General features: G+C 44.2%; 1 protein-coding gene across 2 annotated transcripts in view; it reads left to right on the top strand.

Annotated features, from left to right (window-relative positions):
• LOC108234728 (cadherin-20-like) overlaps positions 1 to 18,194 on the top strand; it is a 37,435-nt gene extending 19,241 nt beyond the window's left edge. Inside the window, exons 5-12 of one of the 2 annotated variants that reach the window (XM_017414133.2) lie at positions 1,239 to 1,406; positions 2,441 to 2,628; positions 3,586 to 3,839; positions 8,204 to 8,340; positions 10,687 to 10,808; positions 10,961 to 11,078; positions 12,697 to 12,948; positions 16,427 to 18,194. In XM_017414133.2, the coding sequence (XP_017269622.1) occupies positions 1,239 to 1,406; positions 2,441 to 2,628; positions 3,586 to 3,839; positions 8,204 to 8,340; positions 10,687 to 10,808; positions 10,961 to 11,078; positions 12,697 to 12,948; positions 16,427 to 16,956 (1,769 nt within the window). In that variant the 3' untranslated portion in view covers positions 16,957 to 18,194. The other variant, XM_025005493.2, reaches the window with a different exon arrangement.
• Positions 18,195 to 22,709: the final 4,515 nt, after the last annotated feature.

Genomic DNA, 22,709 nt, shown 5'->3' with positions numbered 1-22,709 from the left:
GCTCCTTCCTCGAGTTAAGGAGCTTCTGCTTGCCGGAGTGTCTCACAGGTCAGAGGTCAGGGCCTCAAATCGAAAGTCATTCCTCAAAAAAAAACTAATGAAAAAGCAGCTAAAGTTAAAAAAAAGAAAACTTTTCAAAGACCTGAGAAGCTGAAAATATTGGCTGCTTGGAGGTACAAAATAAAGAAACTAGAAAAGTTCCTGGAGAAACTTTTGAAGGGGCCTGCCTCTTGGTGCGTTCAGACTGAATGAGCATGACTCTAAAAGTGGATCAGCTGTAGACAGGCATCATAGACATCAATAGACCATCGACCTTTGACCTTGAAATCCACAGGGCTGATCCTAGACACATGAGGTGTCCAGATATGAAGTTTGACCTTCCTGCTGTACGCGGTTGCAGAGCTTGAGCATACGGGCTCTTGTGATCTTGACCTTTGACCTTGATCCCTGACCCATGAGGGTTGTAGCTGTGAAGTTTGACCTTCTTACGTTACACGGTTGCCAAGTTAGAGCACGCACAAGTTTTGGTCTGAGTTGTTGAAAAGTTTGACATTGCTTCCTACGCGGGCCCCAAGAAGAGCCGAACGGGAACGCTTCCTGCGCTGGTTTGGTGTCAAACACCAGCAAGACAAGAGTCGTGCTGCACAAATGCATACTTGCCAACCGTCCCGCATTTAGCCCCCACATCCCGTGTCCCGCATCACCCTGTGCGGGACAGCCAAAAGTCCCGCATTTGGCCCTCACACGCCACACTTTGTATTTCTCACGCAAAAAAACACACACTCACATGGCCTTTTTGTCACTTTAACGCTATATTTAGCGAGTTTTCAGATCCCTCTAGCATTTTTTTAAAGCGACTAGCGAAAAATCTAGTGACTTTGACGGCTAAATGTAAGAAAGCACTCATTCTGCAGCGTACCGTAAGCCCCGCCCACTTCCCCAAGCACTGACAGCTGTCAATCTCCCAGCAGAGAGGAGACCCGCTCCACTATGTTGTCCCACATTGACAGTCCCAAATGTTGGCAAGTATGCAAGTGTCCAAATGATGAATCAGAGGAAATAAAAAGGTCCATCTGTGTCAAAACGGTGAACGATGTTGGAACAATGTTAATAATCAAACTGTTCGGCGATGATCGCTCAGATCACGCGACCCTAACTCTGAGTCCGGCTGACCTTTGAATCCCCACGTCGTCTGTCTGCTAACGCCTCCCTCTCCCCCCTGGTCTCTCTCCCCGCAGGTGTGGTCCGAGTGTCCTTGGCCGATATGGACCGGGAGACCCGGGAGAACTACACCGTGGTGATCCAGGCTAAAGACATGGGCGGGCAGCTGGGGGGGCTGGCCGGCACGACCACCGTCAACATCACGCTCAGCGACGTCAACGACAACCCGCCCATGTTTGACCAGAGTAATCAAATCCCTTTTCTGTTAATCTCTGCTGATACAACAAGCTTGGCCTTTTGGCCTCGTTGGCGCTGATTCGCAGCGAATGCCGCATATAAACCCCATAATGCTGAAATCCACAGGTTTGATCAAGAGAAGAAATTGCATCTTTTCCCCCTCAGAGTCTGACACGTTAACAACAGCTTTGAGGCTTATTTGTGAACATTTTGTTATTATTATTATTATTATTTCTTCATTTTACTGTCTGCATCAAAGCCGTCCCCCACAGATTCTGCCCCTGAGCGCAGTTTGTTGGCGACTGCTTGCTTTTCCTAAACTGATTGGTATTATGTATTTAAAAGGAACATGAGTTTACTCTGAGTGTCTGCTCTTACAGCGTTAGGTCTCCAGTTGTACGGAGAGACTCTGTGGCCTGAATGCACCACGAACTTTTGACCCAGAGCTTGAAAAAAACTGTTGTTTTGCTCTAATTGCAAAGATACTGCTTTGGTATGGAGTTAATACTGCATTCCCATCAACTACTCTTCTGAGCGCCTAAGAGCATGCAGGTTGTTAGACTCTCTGTCTTCTTCTTTACCTCCTCCTCTTCCTCTCAGAACTCCATACCGTCCTCCTTCCTGATCCACGTCCTCTTGCCTCATTATCAGCCTCCCGAGTTCAGAGGTCGTCTGTCTCTGTCTGTGGTCAACTGGTGGCTTCAGTCCCCAGGACAAAGCAAACACCCGTTTCCGCCTCCGCCAGTTAGCGCCGTCACTCTGAGGGAAATGTGTCGAGCAGGCGTTTTTACCGATAAGCTGCAGGAAAAAGCCACAAATTGGGGCAGCTGTCACCTCCGTTTCGAGGTTAAACAGGGGGGGATAAGATTCAAGCCAGCCCCACGAGACGACTTAGTTGCGAGGCGTTCACGGAGCCGTTGATTTTGCCGCGCCTGATGTGTGGTTTGGAATTGAGAGGAGCCGCCGTGGCTGGGAAGGAAGGGGTTTGCCTCCCTCTAGAGGGCAGTAAGTGAATTGCTTTTGGTTTGATTTGTGTCCTCAGGGCTGTATCAGATGAGCGTGCCCGAGTCGGCTCCGGCTGGCTCCGTGGTGGGTCGGATCTGGGCCAAGGACAGAGACATCGGCGTCAACGCTGAGATGAAATACAGCATCATAGACGGAGACGGGAGGGACACCTTTGACATCAGCACTGACCCCACCAACCTCTTCGGCATCATCACAGTAAAAAAGGTAAACAAGAGTGAAGAGTATATCATATTACATGTCACCTCATAGTACATATGTTCATATGTTCATAAAAAAGGGGATTCTTTTTTCTAGCTTGGATCAATTTTAAACATTCATAACACTGATGACTATGGAGAGCCAAAAGTGCCACATTTCTTTCCTCACATGAAATCGTTGGGGAGGCAAAAAATGTATCAAATTAAACGTGTCAATTTAATTGTGAAACACTTTCTGTTTATTTCCCGATTGAAATCAAAAATCTGGTTTTGTTGTGTGTTTATATTCAAAATTGGCTTTTAGATACTTCACATCTAAATCATACAGTTTGTCGTCCTGAATAGAGTGCGGCATTTGTGCTCTGTTCACTGAAGTGTCATTTTCTCGTAAATAAATAAGTCAACAAGTCAACACAGAAATGTTTTCTCTCAGTAGCTGATTAAAACCAGAAATAGAGATATCAGATTAATGCGTGTATCTAACAAAAATGACCTAAATGTGTCATTTATTTAATAAATTTGGAAATTCATTCACAGGTAACTTAATAAAAATGTCATAAATATGTAAATTTGATGCAAAATGTGTAATATATATATTCTGAATTGAATCAGTTTTTATTGAAATTCTTAGATAAATATTTAAGTTTTTGATAAAAGTAACTAATACTAAGTAATAAAACATTAATGTCTGTAGTTTTTATTATTGTTTGGGTGTTTATTTCAAAGTTTAACTCATTAATGCACATTTAAATTCCTTTTTTTGTTGTTGTTGTTGTTGTTGAATTTGGCACTTTCAAGCTTCCATACTTTGTCCCGCAAAAGCTGAGAACCCAGAAATCTTTGGTTACAGAGTAAAATCTGGACATTTTATTTAGTTTTTTTCAAATGTATGTACTATTTAAGTAAAAATTAAGCAGCTGTCAGTATGTATTTGAAACCCCATTTTCCTGTTTTTCTTGACCAGCCATTAAACTTTGAGAAGAAGCCCAGCTACACCCTGAAGGTGGAGGGAGCCAACACCCACCTGGACCCGACCTACCGCCACCGTGGCCCCTTTAAAGACGTCACCATCGTTCACGTGAGTGTGGAGGACGTGGACGAGCCGCCGCTGTTCGACTCGCCGGCATACCGTGTCGAGCTCCCCGAGGACGCGGAGATCGGGACAGTGGTGAGGACTGTGTCCGCCCGGGATCCGGACGCCGCCAACAACACTGTGAGGTGGGACGAAAGACGAAAACAAAAACAAAAAAACTGACCGTTAAATGTTTAAGTCTGTTTATGCACACCCATTCAGAAACTTTAGATTTCCAAAAGACGCACTTTCACCGTCTGAATGTCAAATTTAAAGCAATTTGAACCTAATTTTGGTACAATAACTAACTTAAAAAAAAGTGTGTTAAAAAGACAACCAAAAACTGAATTCCAGAAACTTTTTGAAGAGGATGAATCCAAGCAAACAAACCAAAAAACAAACAGGAAATGAAAATTCTGTGTGGTTCCTGGGGTGGAAGATGGGTTCCAGTGATTCTTTTTTTTTTTCAGAACAACTGTGGTGCATTCAGGTACAGCTGAAAAGCTTGTATCAAATGAATGTCAAGGTCTGAAAAGCTAAAAAGTTCAGCTACTTATGCCATCTGCTTTGACTAATATTTAGTTCACAGCAGAGAATGATGGCAGAATGTGTCACTGTGTGTCTTTATGTCCTGATGAACTTAGCTTCTCATGCAGGTACAATCAGCTGATTAGTTATTGGGAGGAAATTATGATGTTTTAATTAAAGTAGGTGTAATAATGCTATCTCGCCAGCAGAGGGCAGCATCTTAAAAAAAAAAACTTGAAGCTGGTCACAAAATAAAGCCTCCTCTCCTCCTGGACAGTGAAGGACACCTAACAGAAACAACAAGGATTAGAACCTGTTTACAATCCACCAACACACAGCAGCATAAAGCTGTTTTTTTTAATATTTATTGTGTTTTCGTTGTTTTACACGAACAGAAGCAGTGCGGTGGCATCATTGTCAAAGACGGCGCCTCCCACAAATGACTTGGACATAAAATCTTTTAACTAGGCCATTAATCATCCGAAGAGATCAGCAGCATGGCGTCCCAGCTGTCCCCTTTTTTAAAACCTCAATTACCTCAAAAAGTGACACAAAGGCAGTCGATGGAGGCGCCTCTCGTTGGGCTCTGCCGATAAGATCATCCGGCTGTCTCCAAGCGCTGCGTCAGAAATCCCTCCTTGATCTGTTTATGCGGGCAGTTTCCTATCAAAAGACCATGACGATGTCAAAAAAGTGTGTGCAAGAAGAAACAACGCTGGAGGTGGCTTAAATGTGCACAACAGGACCGGAGTGGTTTGATTTCCTTGGATCATTTAGGTTCGACAAAGACAGTAAATGGAAGTTTTCGAAGAGTGGTAGCAACTTGTTACGAATAAAATGTCAATGCTTTAATGAATTACTTTAAAAGTACCTAACTCCGTTCACGAATTTCATTTAAAACCTAAAAATCGTACAGTAAATTTGGGGAATTAAGCAACTCCATTTTTGTGAACAATATACATCTTTTCTTGGCGTGACGGGTCAGATGTCTGCACCACGTTGTTTCCGTTATCGCAGCCAAAGCCGAGACATGAAGCTTTTTGAAGAGTTTTGTTCAAATTCAGTACAAACGAGCTGTGGATCCTAAACCGTGATACAGCAGGACCTCGCTAAGGAGGTTCCAAACCACCATGAACCTGTCGGGCTCTGTTACGGTGTTCTTAGGGGCGGGAGTGGTCTCAACCGTTGTGTCCTTGGGCAAGACACTTCGCCTGCCTCGCCTACTGGTGGTGGTCAGAGGGTTCGGTGGCGCCGGTGTAATGTCTGCCGCATTTCTGTCAGTCGGCCCCAGGGAAGCTGTGGCTACATTGTAGCTTACCACCATGAATGGATGACTGACTCATGTGAAGTGCTTTGGGGTCCTTGGACCAGATAAAGTGAAGGCCATTTACCATTTGTTCTGCACCATAGATGGACCTCGCCATCTACTATTGGCTGATGGAGTTTTAGTCGTAGTGAGGTCATCATTCAGTGTGAATGGGGCCTTTTGTTTGACCCTAACCTATTCATCCATATATGGACCACGCAGGGTTGCAGGGAAGCTAGAGTCTATTTCCAGGGTACACCCTGGAGTCCATCACAGGATCTAACCCTAAACCAGCCGAAACTCTGTTTCTGCCTCTTATTCGGGGTCGGGTCATGGAGGCAACAGGTCCGGGGCGGGGGCGGGAACGAGGACGGGGGGAAGCCAGACATTAACTCTCCGGTGACACTCCAGCTCCTCCTGGAGGGATCCTAAAGCAGTCCCGGACCAGAGAGGACACATAAACACTCCAGAGAGTTCTGGGTCAACCCTGGGCTCTTCCGCCAGTGGGGCGTGCCCAGAAAATGGCGCCAATCCCGATCAGATGCATGAACCACCTCGGCCTCGACTACTGAAGTTCACCCGAGACAAACCTGAAGAAGAGCCGTCGACGACGTTTCCTACGAGCCAGGGGGCGGGTCAAGGGTGGATCCGTAGGCACGCCGGTTCCTGGCGACGCAAACATTTGACCCTAAATCAGTTTTTCGTCATGTCCCGCTGCTTTAACGTAAACGGGCAAAAAGAAGAAAAAAACCTGGAGGGTGGGGACACGAGCAGCAGGTAGTCGCGACGACGAGCGGCAGATGACCTTCGGTTTCTCCCTCGGCCTCGTTTGCAGCTCGCAGCTTCCTGTCCTTCCCTATCTGCAGCACGCTTGGCAGCTACATCTAAAAAACCCACACACTCCCCCCCCTGCTTGCTGCATGTCCCCCTCCTCGTGACAGTGGACGACTGATATTAATAGAGATCCTCTGGGAGAACCTCGCCAGCAGCGGATGTGCCAGTCACGACTTCCCCCTGTCGGGCTAACGAGCCCACAGAACGCTCACCCAGTCGCCTGCTGCTAAAGTGACTCAAATGTGCCACTTTGCTCACGTCAGGGCTTTATTTTACATTTGATTTGCCCTAATATATGTTACTGAGTTAAAATATGCAGTTTTCTCCCCTTTCAGATTAAAAGCTGCTTTTCTTTGCGCTTTATGGTGCTTTAATGCTGTTCCGGGCTTCTCGAGACAAATGAGGAGTTGGAATTTTTATTAGAAGTGAGCTCTGAATCAAACCATCAGCTTTAAAACTGTTGAAATGTTACGAATCGTCATTAGTTTCTCATTACGCTCCTCATGAGGAAGCAGGGAAAATACAGCAATTAGCTCTATAAGCTCTATAAACATGATTCTTTAGCAAACAGCCCTGCCTCCTTTTGTTTATGTCCATACGGAAGTAAAGTATGCTCTAATAAACCTAAACAGAAAGGCCTGTGTTTATGTCTTGTGTTTGTTAGTCTGTTAGCAAAATATCTCATGAACCACTGGGCGGTTTATGGTAAAACTCTCAGAAAGTAATCACTGGATGGGCATCTATAACTGATAAGCTTTAAGAGTTACCTCAGTTCAAGATGGCCCCCACAGCTAATCGACCTTCGCAAACACAAAAGTGGCTACAACACGGTCGGTTTTCCAGATTTTGCGGTAAAGTTTGGTGAGTTGACAGCTGAGAGTCATCCCCAACTTACACTCTGAGGGCTGAACACTGCACGAGGTCTTTGCTTGAAACTTCCCCATTAACTACCTGAGGTCAACTCTCCCTGTCTGTTAGCAAAGTTTCTCATGAACCGCCGGACGGATTTCATTGAATCTTTCAGGTAGTAATCAGCGGACAGGCATCTGCAACTGATTAACTTTTGGGTTCAACCCGTTTCAGGATGGCCACAGCAGCTGACTGACCTTAGCGACCAGGGAAATGGATACAACTCAGTCAAACTTTCAGATATTAAGCCTAGATTTGGTGTGGTGATCGCTGAGAGTCTTCCCTATGGCATACTCTGAGCACCAGCGAGTTGCGTGTAATCGTGTACTATCGCATGAGCCGGAGCGTATTGTTTTTTTCGAGTTTGACCGAAACGACTATAACTTCGTCATAAGATGATCTTAGTTAAAAACCGTAGCATGAAAGATGGTGAGGAATGTCCTTTACAATACAAGGCCTTTAATTTGGAATAATGAGCTTCCTCTTAAAGCTGATTGTTTTTGTCTCGTGAATAAAATGACATTTCAACATCCTCCTCCTCCTCCTCCTCGTCTTTCATGTGAACACACGGCTGGTTGTTGGAGCGCCTCTCTCCGTCTCAGAGGAGTGTTCTGGAAAGCAGCCCATGGCGGCGGGAGACGAGCCAACGCGACACTCTTGCAGGTTTGTGCGTGCCTGCCGTCTGTTTGGCAGGAGGCGGCAGATACTCCGATTAAGCCTCGTATCGGGATCTTCTTCTTCTTCTCCTCCTCACCGAGCCTTCAGGAGCTGCCAGCCCCGGCGCCTTATCGCAGAGGCGCACACGTGGCGCGCACGCCGGATTGGAAAGGCGTGTGTGCGTGCGCGTGTGCGGCCCTCAGATAGGATTACACACAAAAGTGCACTTCATTCGGCTGTGGTCTCACGCGGCTGTGTGTCCCCCCGTGTCACCAGGTACTCCATCGAGAGGTCCAGCGACCCCGAGAAATTCTTTTACATCGAAATCACTTCTGGCGCGCTGATGACGGTGCGTTCGCTGGACCGAGAAGAGATTGGTTGGCACAATATCACCGTCCTGGCCATGGAGATGAGTAAGTGTGTTGATACATTAAAGTGAGAATAAACCGTTGTTTATAAAATCCATTTGGTTTTCCCACTTTTCATAGGATTCACAGTCTACAAAGTCAAAACTTTTAGCCATTTTAGGCTTATAATACTTAAAACTGTCACCTAAATTTCAATTTCACTTATTTTTTTAAAATTAATTTATCAATTTTTAATTAGTTCATACAAATCTAATGTCATAGATTCGGCCCCCACTTTATCTTTAGACATAACCTTTAGGGTTAGTCAACTTTAATATCTACAAGAATGCAAATTACTTGATAAAAACGAGGTTTCTTTTGGGTTTACCGCAGCAGGTGGATGCAGGTTGTTTAAGAAACGCAGCAGCAGTTTTTTTAAAAGCAGATGCCCCGCCAAAATCTCACAGCTGGTTGCGCCAGGAGTCACCTTGATCCTTAATCCGTTTCGCTTTGTTTGTGTGTGTTTTGTGTCTCTGTTCGGTCGACACACCTTAGAAGGAGGCGGTAACGGAATTAACGGCTAATTAAATAACTTCTCTCGTGGCGGCTAATTAAAGATGTAAAAGAGACAAAGAGGGCACGGGCAGGAAACGACGGAGAAGCAGAAATGAACACAAACCAAAAATGGCTGATTTTGTAGAAGAAAATAAAATTACAACGAGGGAAGGTTGCCCTAGTCCTTCACAGTAACATTTTTTTCTTCTTTTCTTCTTACAGTTGTGCAATTATATAGTCTAGTTTAGTTTATTCTGCCTGTTTGATGAAAACAATGCTAGTACGTGCTTCCCTCCCATCTCTGCGCCCCCAAAAAGGCGGGAATCCCCATAGCTACCGGGGATTTAACAAAAGCACAACTAAACAGCATACAAACAGGATCTTTCTTTTTTTATTTTCTTCTTGACTTCTTTTCTTTGTCCTGTGCCCATCATTGAACTCTCATCATATAAATTCAGTGACGAATGACGCTAGCAAAAACGTCCAGGTTTCACTGTTACAAGCTAGCGCGCCGTCCGCTAATAAACCATTTTATGCGTTATTTGGCTTAAACAAGAGTTGATTTTTGAATTACCCACCCATCATGAACACGAGTTATTAAAGTACCTTGTTTCAACACTAGTGAGCACCTAAATAGCTGATGATTATTCAGTGCAAGATAAAAGTGCTAGTATGTGCTTCTCTCCCATTTCTGCGCCCCAAAAAAGGCGGGAATCCCCATAGCTACCAGTGATTTGGCAAAAGCGCAACTAAACGGCTTACAGACATGATTTTTCTTCTTTTTTCTTCCTCGATTTCTTCTTTAGTCCTGTGCCCATCATTAAACTCTCATCATACAAAGCCAGTGACGAATGGCGCTAGCAAAAGCGTCCAGGCTTCACCGGCGCAAGCTAGCCCGCCGTCCGCTAATAAATTTTGGCACCAACTTTTTTCTTTGTTTATTAGAGGGGCTTTTCCTGTTGTCTCCGTTTGAGCCAGCGTTGTGTCTCCTTTAAACTGTCAGGTTGTTTCTTGTTGATCCAAAGAAATTGAGCTGTAATGAGTTGTGGCCATTTTATTCGTTATTTGGCTTAAAGAACTGATCTTGAAAAACCCACCCATCATGAAAATTAGCAAATCAAGTACTTTGTTTCATCACTAGTAAGCACCTAAATAGCCAATAATTATTCAATGCAAGATATATTTGTTCTAAAATCCCACATGGAAGCAGTGTTTATTTGAATTGTATTGAATAATTGTTATTATCTTAAATCATCTTGGGTGTTTTTTGTCCATCTCAAAGGGCCGCTTCGGTCGCCCTTAAAGTAGATCTGGGCTAGTCTCTGGGTAAAACTAAAGTTTGTTGACCAAAAGTTTTAAAAGACTTTTTCATTGGTTTTTCTTTTGACCCCCCTGTAAAAATTGTTCCGTTGATGCATCGCAGTTTGAACTCACACGTCAATTGACAATTTACTCGTTGGGATTTTCACACCGCTGATTCGCTGAAAATTGGCGGTACTTCAAAAAAAACTGGGAACTCTTTACTCTTAAGCCGTAAATTAACCTCTGGGAGCGTCGACCTCCAGAGCCAAAGTCACAACGCTGATTGATTGATCATGTGATGAAACCTGAGAAAGTAGTTACTACCCTCTAATTGTGTTTCTACGGCCCCATTACACAGCTGGTTAAGGTATGCAAATCGCCGACTGTAATGAAGAATAATAGAATTGCGATGGCAGCGTGAGGAGCCGTTATGTGCTGCAGGCTCGCGGTAAACGAGGGGAAGATTAGGGAAGCCACAAAGGGAGCTCGGTGGGGTCTTAAACCAGGAATGTGTCTGCTTGCATCGTAACGCATCTGATCTGTGTTTACCTGCAGATAACCCCACGCAGATCGCGAGCGTGACTGTGGCTGTGAAGGTCCTGGATGTGAACGACAACCCCCCGTCGCTGGCGCATTATTTGGAGACGTACGTCTGCGAAAACGCCAAAGCAGGACAGGTACACCTCGAACTGTCAGATCGCAGCAGCAGCTTTCTAGTTCTTTCTTTATCCTTTTTTTGTGCGTTTTGCGTACCGATTATCTCGAGAGTGAGAAACAGTGCAGTTTGGAAGGCTTAAATATCTGAACGGTGACTGTGGCTGTGCTCCAGCTGATCCAGACTGTGACAGCCGCTGATCCAGATGAGCCTCTGGGGGGTCAACACTTCTACTACAGCCTGGCTCCGGAGGCCGCCAACAACCCAAACTTCACGCTGAGGGACAACCAAGGTAGGCAGTCATTAGGAGTGTGTTTAGCTGCATGCAGCACAGCGAGAAGTTGATCAAACGCAGAAACTGGGAGTGGAAGATGCAAAGTGGAGGTCCAGTGTAGTGTAGTGGTTTAAAGGTGGGCCCCGGCTGGACTCCCAGCATGAAAGCAACAAGACATGGCTGATTTTAGCCACCTCTATGTGTGTCTTTAAGCACCACTGGATCACGTCTTTTCTGTCAATTAGAGTTTTCTTTGGTTTACAAAATTCAATTTCAGTTGAGCATTTTGTAAGTCACAACTAAAGTCGTCTCAGGGCTCTGTACAGAAACATTCGCATACATTATAAAAAGCCATTTGGTGAGCCAGCAGATTGGGTTTAATCTTCACTTCGTCGCAGTCCCCCCATCCTGAACGACACATTGTGGAAAGGAAAAAACTCCCTTGAAACAGGAAGAAACCTCCAGCACAACCAAAACCAGAACCAGGCTCAGGACGAACGGCCATCTGCTTCGACCAGCTGGGGTTTGAGAGGACGGGAAAGACATACAGACAAACACAGAATGACTGCTCCAGGTGTGGTTTCTATAGAAAGAAAGGCAAAGAAAAAGACATGTTAATGATAGAAATATATACAAATACAAACATGGAGAGTAGAGGGAGTAAAGACAGCAGCAGAGTGAGGATATCTGGTCAGTTTGAGCAGCATAACTAAGAGATAGCTCAGGAAACCCAAGCCAACCCTAACTTTATGAGCGATCAAACAGGAAAATCTTAACCCTAGTCTTAAAATTAGACAGAATGTCAGCTTCACGGACAGAAACTGGAAGTTGGTTCCACAAGACAGGAGCCTGAGAACTGAAAGCTCTGCCTCCTGTTCTACTTTTAGAAACTCTAGGAACCACAAGTAAACCTGCAGTCTGAGAGCGAAGTGCTCTGTTAGGAAAATATGGAACAATAAGATCTTTAATATAAGCTGAAGCTTGGTGGTTGAGAGCTTTGTATGTTAGGAGTAAGATTTTAAATTATATTTTGAATTTGGCAGGAAGACAATGGAGAGAAGCTAAAACTGGAGAAATATGATCTCATCCAGTCATCTAGGATCTAGTCTTTAAGACATGTTTGTAATCTAAGTAACTGATTGGATTCATCTGGGTTCATGGATAAATATAACAGTGTCATCAGATTATTATAACAATTATAATTTATCCCATGCTGTCTAATAACTTTACTTAATGAAGTATATGTAAAGTAAAGAGTATAGGACCGAGCATTGAACCCTGAGGAACTCCATAACAAACTTTGGTGTGTAAAGAAGCTTCATTAACATTTACAAACTGGAATCTATCAAATAAATATGAATGAAACCAGCTTGGAGCCGTTCTTGTTATCCCAGTAACATGTTCAAGCCTCTGGAACAGAATATTATGTTCAGTTGTATCAAATGCAGCGCTAAGATCTAACAGGACAAGTATGGACACAAGTCCACTGTCTGAGGCCAGGAGGATATTATTAGTAACTTTCACCAGTGCTGTTTCTGGTTCCTGTGTTTTCTGTGTGTCTTAGAGTAGCTGTGTGTACTAAAAGGAATCAACTTTAGGTACGATCCGCCTCTCCTTGTTCTTTTTTTGTGTCCAGACAACACGGCGTGGATTCTGACGCGCCGCGGCGGCTGGTCACAGCAGGACCAGATGGCCTTCTACCTGCCCATCTTCGTCTCCGACGGCGAGCAGCCCGTCCAGACCAGCACCAGCACTCTGACTGTGCGCGTGTGCAGCTGCGACCGGGAGGGCAACGTCATGTCGTGCAACGCCGAGGCCTACAGCCTCCCCGCCAGCCTCAGCAAGGGAGCGCTCATCGCCATCCTGGCGTGCATCTTCGTCCTGTTGGGTGAGTCGCACCTGTGAGCGGCAGGAACCCTGACGTAAACACTTCTCCCAGTTTTACATGAATGGAGGAAGTCCTTTTTAGGGTTTTCAAAAAATGGGCTCCCAGTACTTTAAAATGTTTCAAGAACCACCTGACAGATTTCATTAAATCTCTCAGAAAGTAATCATCGTACGTGCATTAACAGCTGATTAACTTATGGAGTCATTCTGATTAAAGATGGCTTTCAGAACACATAATTGGCTGTAACTCGGCCATTTTTAAAGGTGCTGAGCTGAAATTTTGTGTGATGGTAGCTGTCGGTGACCTTTAAAACATACGGTGGCTGTTAAAAGATCCGCCAGTTTCTTCTTTAAAAACATGCTGCAAACTATTGGTGAAAATGTCTGTTAGCAAACTATCTCTTGAACCACAGAGCATGTCGTCATGAAACTCTCTGAAAGTAATGAGTGATTAACGTTTGGAGTCATTCTGATGGAAGATGGCTGCCACAGCTGACTTCAAAAGCACGAAAAATGGCCATAAGTCAGTCGTTTTTAGTGTTACGGTGCTAAACCATTGCTACCAAAAGTTTGGAATAATGTCTGTTAGCAAAATATCTCATGAACCACTCTATGGGTTTTACTGAAACTCTCAGAAGCTGGTCAGCTTTTGGGGTCCTATTCCCTTTTCCCATACTTATCCAGCCCTGAAAAATGGCAAAAATAAATCTTTTTTTTCCCCCCTTCATTGTTTTTTTTAGAAATAGTAGGAACCCTGTGGAGGGATCCTGAAGTTCACCAATCCGTGTGTGGTTCATTCTTTGTTTTTCTCGCTTCAAAATAAAATTGCAAAAACAAAACAAGCATGTGTTTTTTTGTTTTTAAAACGAAATTAGAAAAACGGCAATTGGTCTTTATTTTCGGTTCCGCCATAAAGTCCTGTTGAATTAACAGCAAAATAAAAGCTTGTCTTTGGTTTAACCATTGCAGTTAAAAAAAAACACAAAAAAAAATACCCCTTTTTTATTTTTGCTATTGACGTTTTTCTAATTTCATTTTAAAAACGAAAAAACAAAAAAAACACATGCTTGTTTTGTTTTCGCAATTTTATTTTGAAACGAAAAAAAACAAAGAACGAACCATACACGGATTTGCACCCATCCAATCCATCCAATCACTGTTCCAAATATGAATTATCCTCTTAAATGTCTCCTCAAACTCTACCTTTATATTGTGTGGTAAATAAACAACAAAGAGTTTTCCAAAACCTCCCGTGGCCTTTGGGTCAAATGGACCCGAAGTTACGAGGGCTTCTCTTCCTGTCTTCAGTTATGAGGGCTTCAGGAGGGTTAAAATCCTAATTTAAAGTCGATTAAAAACGTATTTACAAAGATAAACTAGTATCTCTGATAGAAATGTAGCACTTCCAAATGAACCCTGCATCTTGTGAAAGTCCACTGAAGTCCCAATGTAGGTTTTGAACACCTTACTTTGGAAGGATATATACTTTGAGGGAAGCGCCGTCTTAGCCCTGATTTAGAAACATCCTCTGTCTGCTAATGCTGGTTTGTTGACAGATTTAAAGTAACCACTGAGATGACACAATACGACTGAGTGATTAAAAGGTGGCTGAAAGAGTCGTCTCCCAGCTTGGCATCATCATCACAGAGACAAATATCTTTTCTCTCCCCGGTGAAACATCTGGGATTCATTAGCAGCGGCTGCCCTGTAGTCACACACTCTTTCCCACTGGAGGCCGACACAGAACCATTTATCTGCCTCCGCAGACCTTTCGCTGTGGGCCAGAGGGGTCGGCGGCGCGACTCCCGCTGCTCCTCCAGGAGGCACAAATTAGCGCTCGAGTGCGCGAACGCGATTATTGTCGAGAAGATCAAGTCATTCTGGTTTTAATGACAGATCGTCGTCTCTTCCTCCCCTCACGAAACTACGATTTCCTGTGTAGGAGCAGTGAAAGCTGATGTTAATGTTGAAAATTAAAACTTGGCGCTGAGAAAATACACATCGTCATGCGGTCGTGGTCAAAAGAAAAAAAAAGAAATCACATCTTTTACTTCTAAGGTTTTACAGATCATGACATGACAAAAAAAATTACCAGTTTCTAAAATTGTTCGACTCTAACCTCGAGCGGACTGTAACAGAGAACAAATTCAACCATGTCATCATTTTTTTTTAACAAAAACAAAGCCTAAATGGAAAAGCCTCGTGTGAAAAACTGAACTCAGCCCTGTTACTTCCACAAAATTTAAAGGAGGTCAAATATATCAAACATATCGATTAACAGATCGTCATCAGTCTGATCGCTTTCAGTTTGCTGCTCTGGAGCATACAGGTGTGTGTTAACACAATGCCAAGGTGGAAAGACGACAGCAATGACCTTAGAGAAGCAACTGGTGCTGCCCGTTAATCTGGGAGGGGTTAAAGGTCATTTCCACACTAATTGGAGTCCGTCATTCTGCGGAGAAACAAAATATTCAGAGGTAGAAAACGTTTAAAAACAGCTGTCAGTCTTCCTTGGAGTGGACGTCTCAGCAAATTCACCCCAAGGTCAGACCGTGCGATGCTCAGAGAAACAGCAAAAAAAATGCAAGCGCTCGATCTGAGACTCCACAGGCCTCAGTTAGCAGGGTTAAAGGTTAAAGTTCATGACGGGACGATCAGAAAAAGACTGAACACGCACGGCTTAGAAGGGTTGCAGGAGAAAGCCTCTTCTCTCTGAAAACAACATGGAGAACGACTTTGGTTGGTAAAGTTTCATCTGAATGATCCACAAGACGTCTGGAACAACGTTCGTCGGACAGAGAGGTTTACCCCTGATGCATAATGTCCTGAATGGTGAAATGGCCGAAGCTCGGACCAAACTGGGTGCACAGGGCAGCGATTCCGAACACAGCAGCAAAAACACAACGGAGAGGCAGAAAAAGAAAAGAATCAAGGAGCTGCAGTGGTCCAGTCGAAGTCCAGACTTTAGGTCGGACTTAAATGCTGTTGAGCAGAAAGAAACGGCTGCAAACCTCAACGAATCAATGAACTGAAGCAAAGCTGTAAAACAGAGTGGGTCAATTTTTGAATTTATTTATTTTTTAACAATGAGAATGCCTGATAAAGTCATACAGAAAATGACTACTTCAAGTTTTGCTGCTAAAGGTGTTTAAACTTGGTATTCAGTCATGGGTTTGGAGTTTTATGGGCTTAGTTTTTCATACTACTTTCCATTTTGGCTTCATTTATTTTTTTTAATAACTACTAATAACTTACTAATGTTCATTAGTGCTCTGTTGAGGTTAATTTAAAAAAATATATGAAATTTGGTAAAGACCAGATCATTTCTACTGTCCTGATACAGAAAACCTCAGAACTGAAACAGGGTGGACTTTTATTTCCCCATTACTGAAGAAACGTTGGTATGAAATTTTGCGGGCTTAAAAAGAAAAACTTGTAACGTTCTGTGTTGATTCTTAAAATGTGCTTCTTTACGACAGTGATGATTCTGCTCATGCTTTCCCTGCGGACCCATCGCAAGAAGCCCTACCTGTGCGACGAGGAGGAAAACGTGCATGAGAATATCGTCCGTTACGACGACGAAGGCGGCGGCGAGGAGGACACCGAGGCCTTCGACATCGCCGCCATGTGGAACCCCCGCGAGGTGCACCACCCGCTGGGCAAAATGAGACAGGACATGATGCCGGAGATCGAGAGTCTGTCTCGCTACGTTCCTCAGGTGTGCGTGATGGGCGGCGGCGGCGGAGGAGGCGGGGACAGCAACGTTCACGGCTACGTCCTGGCCAAGCTTCTGGAGGCGGACATGGACCCGTGCGCCCCACCGTACGACTCCCTGCAGACGTACGCCTACGAAGGGGACGGCTCGGTGGCCGAGTCGCTCAGCTCGCTCCAGTCGGGAGCGTCAAACGCCGACCACGACTACGACTACCTGAACGACTGGGGGCCGCGCTTTAAAAAACTCGCCGAGATGTACGGCGTGCTCGACACGAACAGCCCTCCGATGTGGTAGAGCGGCCGTTTCCCTTTTTTTTGTTCCTCAACAAAAGAAGAGAACACACGTGTGGAGTCGAAGACGAAAGCTGGGATGTGGTCAAATCCGACATCGGTGACTGTTAGGGTTCCTGCCGAGGCCGTCATGGCCGCAGAAGCGTGAGCTGGTTTTAAATCCTCCACCCCCCCACCGCACCAACAAGAGTCGGGCTGGATTTCTTTAAGTCTCACGAGGAACGGCTTCAAAGCACATGTTTACCCCCCCGAGCCCCCTTCTGCCTGAGTCAGCCGCAGGCGGAGCCCCTCGGTTCAAAGTGATTCGAAGCGATTCATGCTGGAGATAAAAACAGGGGCGGCCCGACGTCGCTCACTGCAACACCAGCTTGAGTTTGTAATCCTACACCGAGAGGGAAAACTCAAGAAACCCTTTTGCTGCAGCTGTTCATGTGTTTTTTGTTGTTTTTGTATTAATTTACGCCTTTGTTCCACGTGCTGTATTTATTTTGTGTTAATTTATTTGGGTTTTTTATACCAGCACTGTGTTTCAAGCCGTGAGAGGGGAGACCTTGGGAAGATTGCGTATATGTTGTGACGTACATGATGTTAACCGCCATTCGGTGCTCCTCTCGGTGTTTTAACAACGCGCTTAGAGGATGGCTGTGTCCCCCCCCCCCTCTATGTGGGTCTTCAAAGTGTTTCTTGTACAAATTGTTTGTCTTTTTTTTTTTTTTTTTGGGAGTCCTTTGTCCTGTAGTTCCCCAGTCGGTTCATGAGAGGTTCAAGGAAGGTAACGTTTTCTGGAGCTCCGCGTCGAAATCCGACCCTGAAAACTCTGCCTGGACCGAGTTAACTTTTATTTCCACCCCGCCCTCCTGGCTCCTTGCCAGACGGCAGCGAGGCTCAACCTGCCTCGTCTGAGAAGCGCCGTTGCTTTTATGTCGCTTAATCCTTCAATCCCGTGGACTACAGGGGAACCGATCGTGTGTACTAAGTGCCAAATGTAAAAAAGACAAAAAGGAACAACAACGGAAAAAAAAAATAAATGTTTTGAAAGAATAAAAAAGAAAAGGACAAGCGTGAGATGCAAACACCAAAAGAAAACATGAGATTTTAGAAACTTGGAATGATGTGGATAGTTTTTGATAACTCAACTCTGTGGGGTCATTTGATATTAATGTGTTCACTCATACTGCAGTGAGTGGTATGTGAATGTAGATACTTTTTTGTATTCTTGTTAATAAAAATGGAAAAAAGAAACCTGCCTTTCATGTCCTCAAAGGATCATTAAAAGCAAACTGCTTCACACTGCTTCACAGCTTACAGCAGAAAACGTTACTTAAAGTACAAATAAGTTATATAAAGCTGGACTTTGGATGTTCAAACTGACACTTTTTTAACATAATTTTCCAATCCGATGCAGCAACTTCTGCCAGGTGGCAGTTCGGTAAAATCACGCAACTGTTAGCTTTGCAACGTTTAGAATTTCATGTAAATGATTTGTTTTTTGTGAATGAAGAGCACTTGAAGGACAGCCCCAGGTGTTTTTATTCAGTTTGACTATTATACTTACGAACATCTATCTTGCAACACATCTTAGGTTCTGTCCACGGAAATGGCGATTTGTGAAAACCCCCAAATATCCTGGTCGTTTTAGCCTTACGCCTGCAGGGAAACGGCATTTTACGAGCCTCAAAACAGTACTTTTTTTTCTGTGGCAACTTTTTGAAAATGACAATGTTGACCTCTAATCTAATCCTTTGCGCATTTTCTCGTGCCTTGGGTTGTTTTTTGGTGGGATTAAGACATTCCTAGAAATGATGCTGCTGTTTGAACATTTTGGAAAAACTTTGGAAAAGCTTTAGCCTTGTAGGCTGAGATGTAAACAGAACAAAAATATATATATTAGCTTTAAAAAGTGTCCATAGTAATGTAGACGGAGCCAAGGTCACACCAGCAGGAGAGGATTCACCGAATTCAACTTATACTGTTTGAATACCGTAACATGAGACGGTGTAATGTTAGTGCCAAGCTAATTTCATTATTACGGCGCGTACATGTTCATAAAGTCTACAGCAACTTTCCGCTGCTGGTGATCCCGCTGCACATGCTGCAGTATCAGAACAAAAAGGGGCAAGGCTTGTTTTGTTCTCACTCGACATCTGTTCAAGAATAATATCCTAATTTTGTTTGCATTCCCACTGAACTTTGACTATTTGCCAACGAGCTGCATGCTCCATTTTTGAAGGCCTGTTTTTTGGAATTTTTTTTAAATAATGGCCCTAATTTTACGTACTAAGCTGCATTCGTGGCTGTGCACATTATTTTGTTACCCCCGTCACACCCTCGTGTCGTACCCACCTCAGAAGCCAGCTCCATGTTTAAGGTTTAATCTCGTAATTCAAGAGAATCGGAGCCCTCGGGAGTCGGACACCCACAACACAACTCAGATGGGTTCAGGGCCGGTTCATACGCCCGGGTCCACTCTTCGACTTTTTTGAGAGGAACTAGTTATTATATATATAGTTATATATTCAAAACTATGCGGAGACAGGATTCTGTGACTCAGATGAGCAGAACCATGATCGTGGTAAGGGCTCGGAGTAGAGCCGCTGCTCCTACGCATCGAAAGGAGTCAGTTGAGGTGGTTCAGGCGTCTGATTAGGATGCCTCCTGTGCGCCTCCCTTTGGAGGTTTTTCGGGGCATGTCCCACTGGGAAGACACCTCGGGGCAGACCTAGAACTCACTGGAGGGATTATGTATCCTCTCTGGCCTGGGAGCACCTTGGGATCCCCCAGGAGGAGCTGGAGAGTGTCGCTGGGGAAAAGGAGGTCTGGGTTTCAATCCTGGAAGTGTTGCCTCCACGGATAAACGGTAGAAGTTGGATGGATGGATGGTATTAGTCTTCAATGACTATTTTCTGCCACCTGGAAAATAAATGAGAGAGCTTAAAATTTCACAAAAATATCCAAAATTCCTGAATGTATTAAACCTAAATGGCTATTATTATCTATTCCACGCCAGCTTATCCAAAAATTGGTCCCTAAATTATGAAGAACGTGATTTTTTTGCAGGTATCCACAAGTTTGTTTGCTTTAAGCCTCCTAAAGCTTTTGGTAATGAAAGTTCACATTGTTACATGTCAAAAAGGGACTTGTTTTCGCTGCTTTAACTCAGCGAATTGTCATTTTCCAAATACCGTGTTTCGGAGAGAATTGCTGGAGCGCGGACGTTTTACTATTCAGTGAATGTTCTCGTCCCGAGCTCCTGTCAGAGACGAGAAGTATCTGTTACTCGCGCTGGCTGAATTCTCCTCACTTCCCAACACAAATCTCTAGTCATTTGTCAGCACATACAGCTCCCGTCCTCCAGCCTCTTTCCTCCTCAGTGCCCTCCTCTAGCCCATCCCTGCTGTATAAATTAAACCCTAAGCATCCCCTCCGACCTCTCATTTACTCCGATCCCGCGTCACGGGCTCCACTCCTTCCCATTTGCCCCGTTGCCATACTGCTCCAGCAGCCATTTCCGGGCGCCACTCGAAAGGCTCCGAGGGGATAATTTTGTCTTAAGCTCCACTGCTCTTCCTAACAGACGAAGGAACTCAAACGGTAGGAGATAATAAGAAGGCTCCCAACTCTAATCCTACTGAGGGTAAACCGCAGCAAACCCACTGAATCATCCCCTAATGCGAAGAAGAAAAACACACTCTGCTCTGCTGGAAATTAAGGGGCAGAAAGAAACGAAAACTTGCGGCCTCTGGAGAGAGGAGCAGGTCAAACCCATCTGACACGAGGAGTTAGAGAGTGAAACGCGGGCTTCTTCCTCGTGATACCTTTTTTATTTTCACCAGCTCCTTCATCCAACCCGTCCTTCTCTTCCCCCATCTTTGCCTTTTCATCTTCTCTTTAAGTCGCAGCAGAACATGAGTTTACAATTAATAGAGGTCAAAAAAGGACCTCTATTAATTGCGTTTGGACCTTTTCAGACACCTGATCTGCTTTGGACTCAGTCTAAACACATCAAAACCAAGTTTACAGCTGCTCTTTGGTGTTTGGGACCAAAAGCATTCAGTGTTTAGAAGTTGTGTACAACAGCACTATACAGTAAGACTTATTTAGTTGTTTTTCAGGATAGGATATACATAAAAATAGGTCTTTAAAAAGTCAAATGTGTCTACTAGAGGAGATTTAAGTGTGTGTATATGTCATTTTAGCTGCCTTAGTTTGTAAAGCTTTGAAAACAGGCATCCAGAGCACCAGCTCTTCCTGAATAAGCTAATAGGTACACAGCACCGGCAGCGTTTTCACACCGAAAGATATATGAGCCATGTTGGTGATGGAAGATGTTCTTCCGGTAGAAGTGACACAAATGTGACAGACAAACTGAAGTGCTTTACTAAACAAAAAGGTGAACAATAAAAATTTCAACAGACGCAGCCTTGGTTTTTTTTTTTCCTGCTGTAATAGCTTTCTGCGTTCACTCTTCCCCGCTTTTGCCCATTTCACCGTTTACGGGACCGAAACGCACATTTCCTCTCAGCAAGGCAGCGGGAAGGAGGTTGGACCCAGCAGGTATTAACTATGGTTGTCAAAGGCAGCAGATTAAAGCACCACTACTTCCTCTTCCACCGCAGTCACCGGTTTGTTTGTTTCCTCCGTCTCCCCGGAGGAAAAAAGGTGAATCCTTGGACTACTAACCACACCCGGCAAGTTGGACGTGACACCCAGAGTATTAGGCTACGTTCACACTGCAGCTCTTAAGGCTCAATTCCAATTGGTCATTTTAAATGCGACCTCCATCACGCACCAGTGTGAACAGTCTCGAGTTCCCAAAATGACCCACACGAGCGGAAGATTTGACGTCACACTCCACACGCTGAGTTTACAGAAGAAAATATGGACGCTGCGAGTGTTAGCTTGTGTGTTGATTCTGAAGTTGCTGTCCAATTGGGACCAACTGTACATGTGTGGATGCAGAGTGGGAGCCAAGAGTCATTTCATCCGACATAAACATTCACGAGGCATTTTTTAATTTTTTTGCCCCTATGTAACAGATTTCCAAATTTTTTCATGGCAGTGTGAACGTGACAAATCCTATCTTTTTATATCTGACCCAGGTCTTTTCCGTATGTGGCACTGAATGGGATACATATCCAATGTTTTTCAGGGCGACCGCAGTGTGAACGTTCATGTCACATTTCGACTTTTACGTCGGATGAAAGGACGGAGGTAGGCCCGTCACGATAACAAATTTTGCTGGACAATTGTCTCAGAAATTAATGCGATAAACGATAATATCGTTTGTAATGATAATAACAATAGTGCAAGTACATCCTCTCAAATATTAATAAACTTTACTTTCAAAAGAACACTTGACACTGGAACTGGAACACAAAACAAACAAAACAACCAAAAACAAAACTTAAATGGACTCTCAGTCTCCGTTCACAAAAAAATGCACTTGAAAAAAAACCCTTTAAAATAAATAAATAAAAAACTAGAAATAAAACCTACATTCGACCAAAACTGGATGCATTATTAAGTCTGTAAACTAAATTGCCTTTCAAAAAGTAATAATCATTAGTTTTATATAGAGAAGACGGACAAAACTGCCAGTTTTTTAAACAAAAAGTGCAAACTAACGAAAGCACACTGTGACATACCGGCTTTCAAAGGTTCAGCGGTTCACCTCGGTCATTTGGTTTGAATCCGCAGTGCTCCCACACCGCTGCTGTTACTTCAACCTTGAAACCAATTCTATTTCGTCCCCCCCCC

The sequence above is a fragment of the Kryptolebias marmoratus genome, linkage group LG21 (assembly GCF_001649575.2).
Source record: "Kryptolebias marmoratus isolate JLee-2015 linkage group LG21, ASM164957v2, whole genome shotgun sequence".
In the NCBI taxonomy this organism is placed as follows: domain Eukaryota; kingdom Metazoa; phylum Chordata; class Actinopteri; order Cyprinodontiformes; family Rivulidae; genus Kryptolebias; species Kryptolebias marmoratus.
Note: the sequence above shows the minus strand (reverse complement) of the source record. Positions and strands in the feature narration are given on the sequence as shown.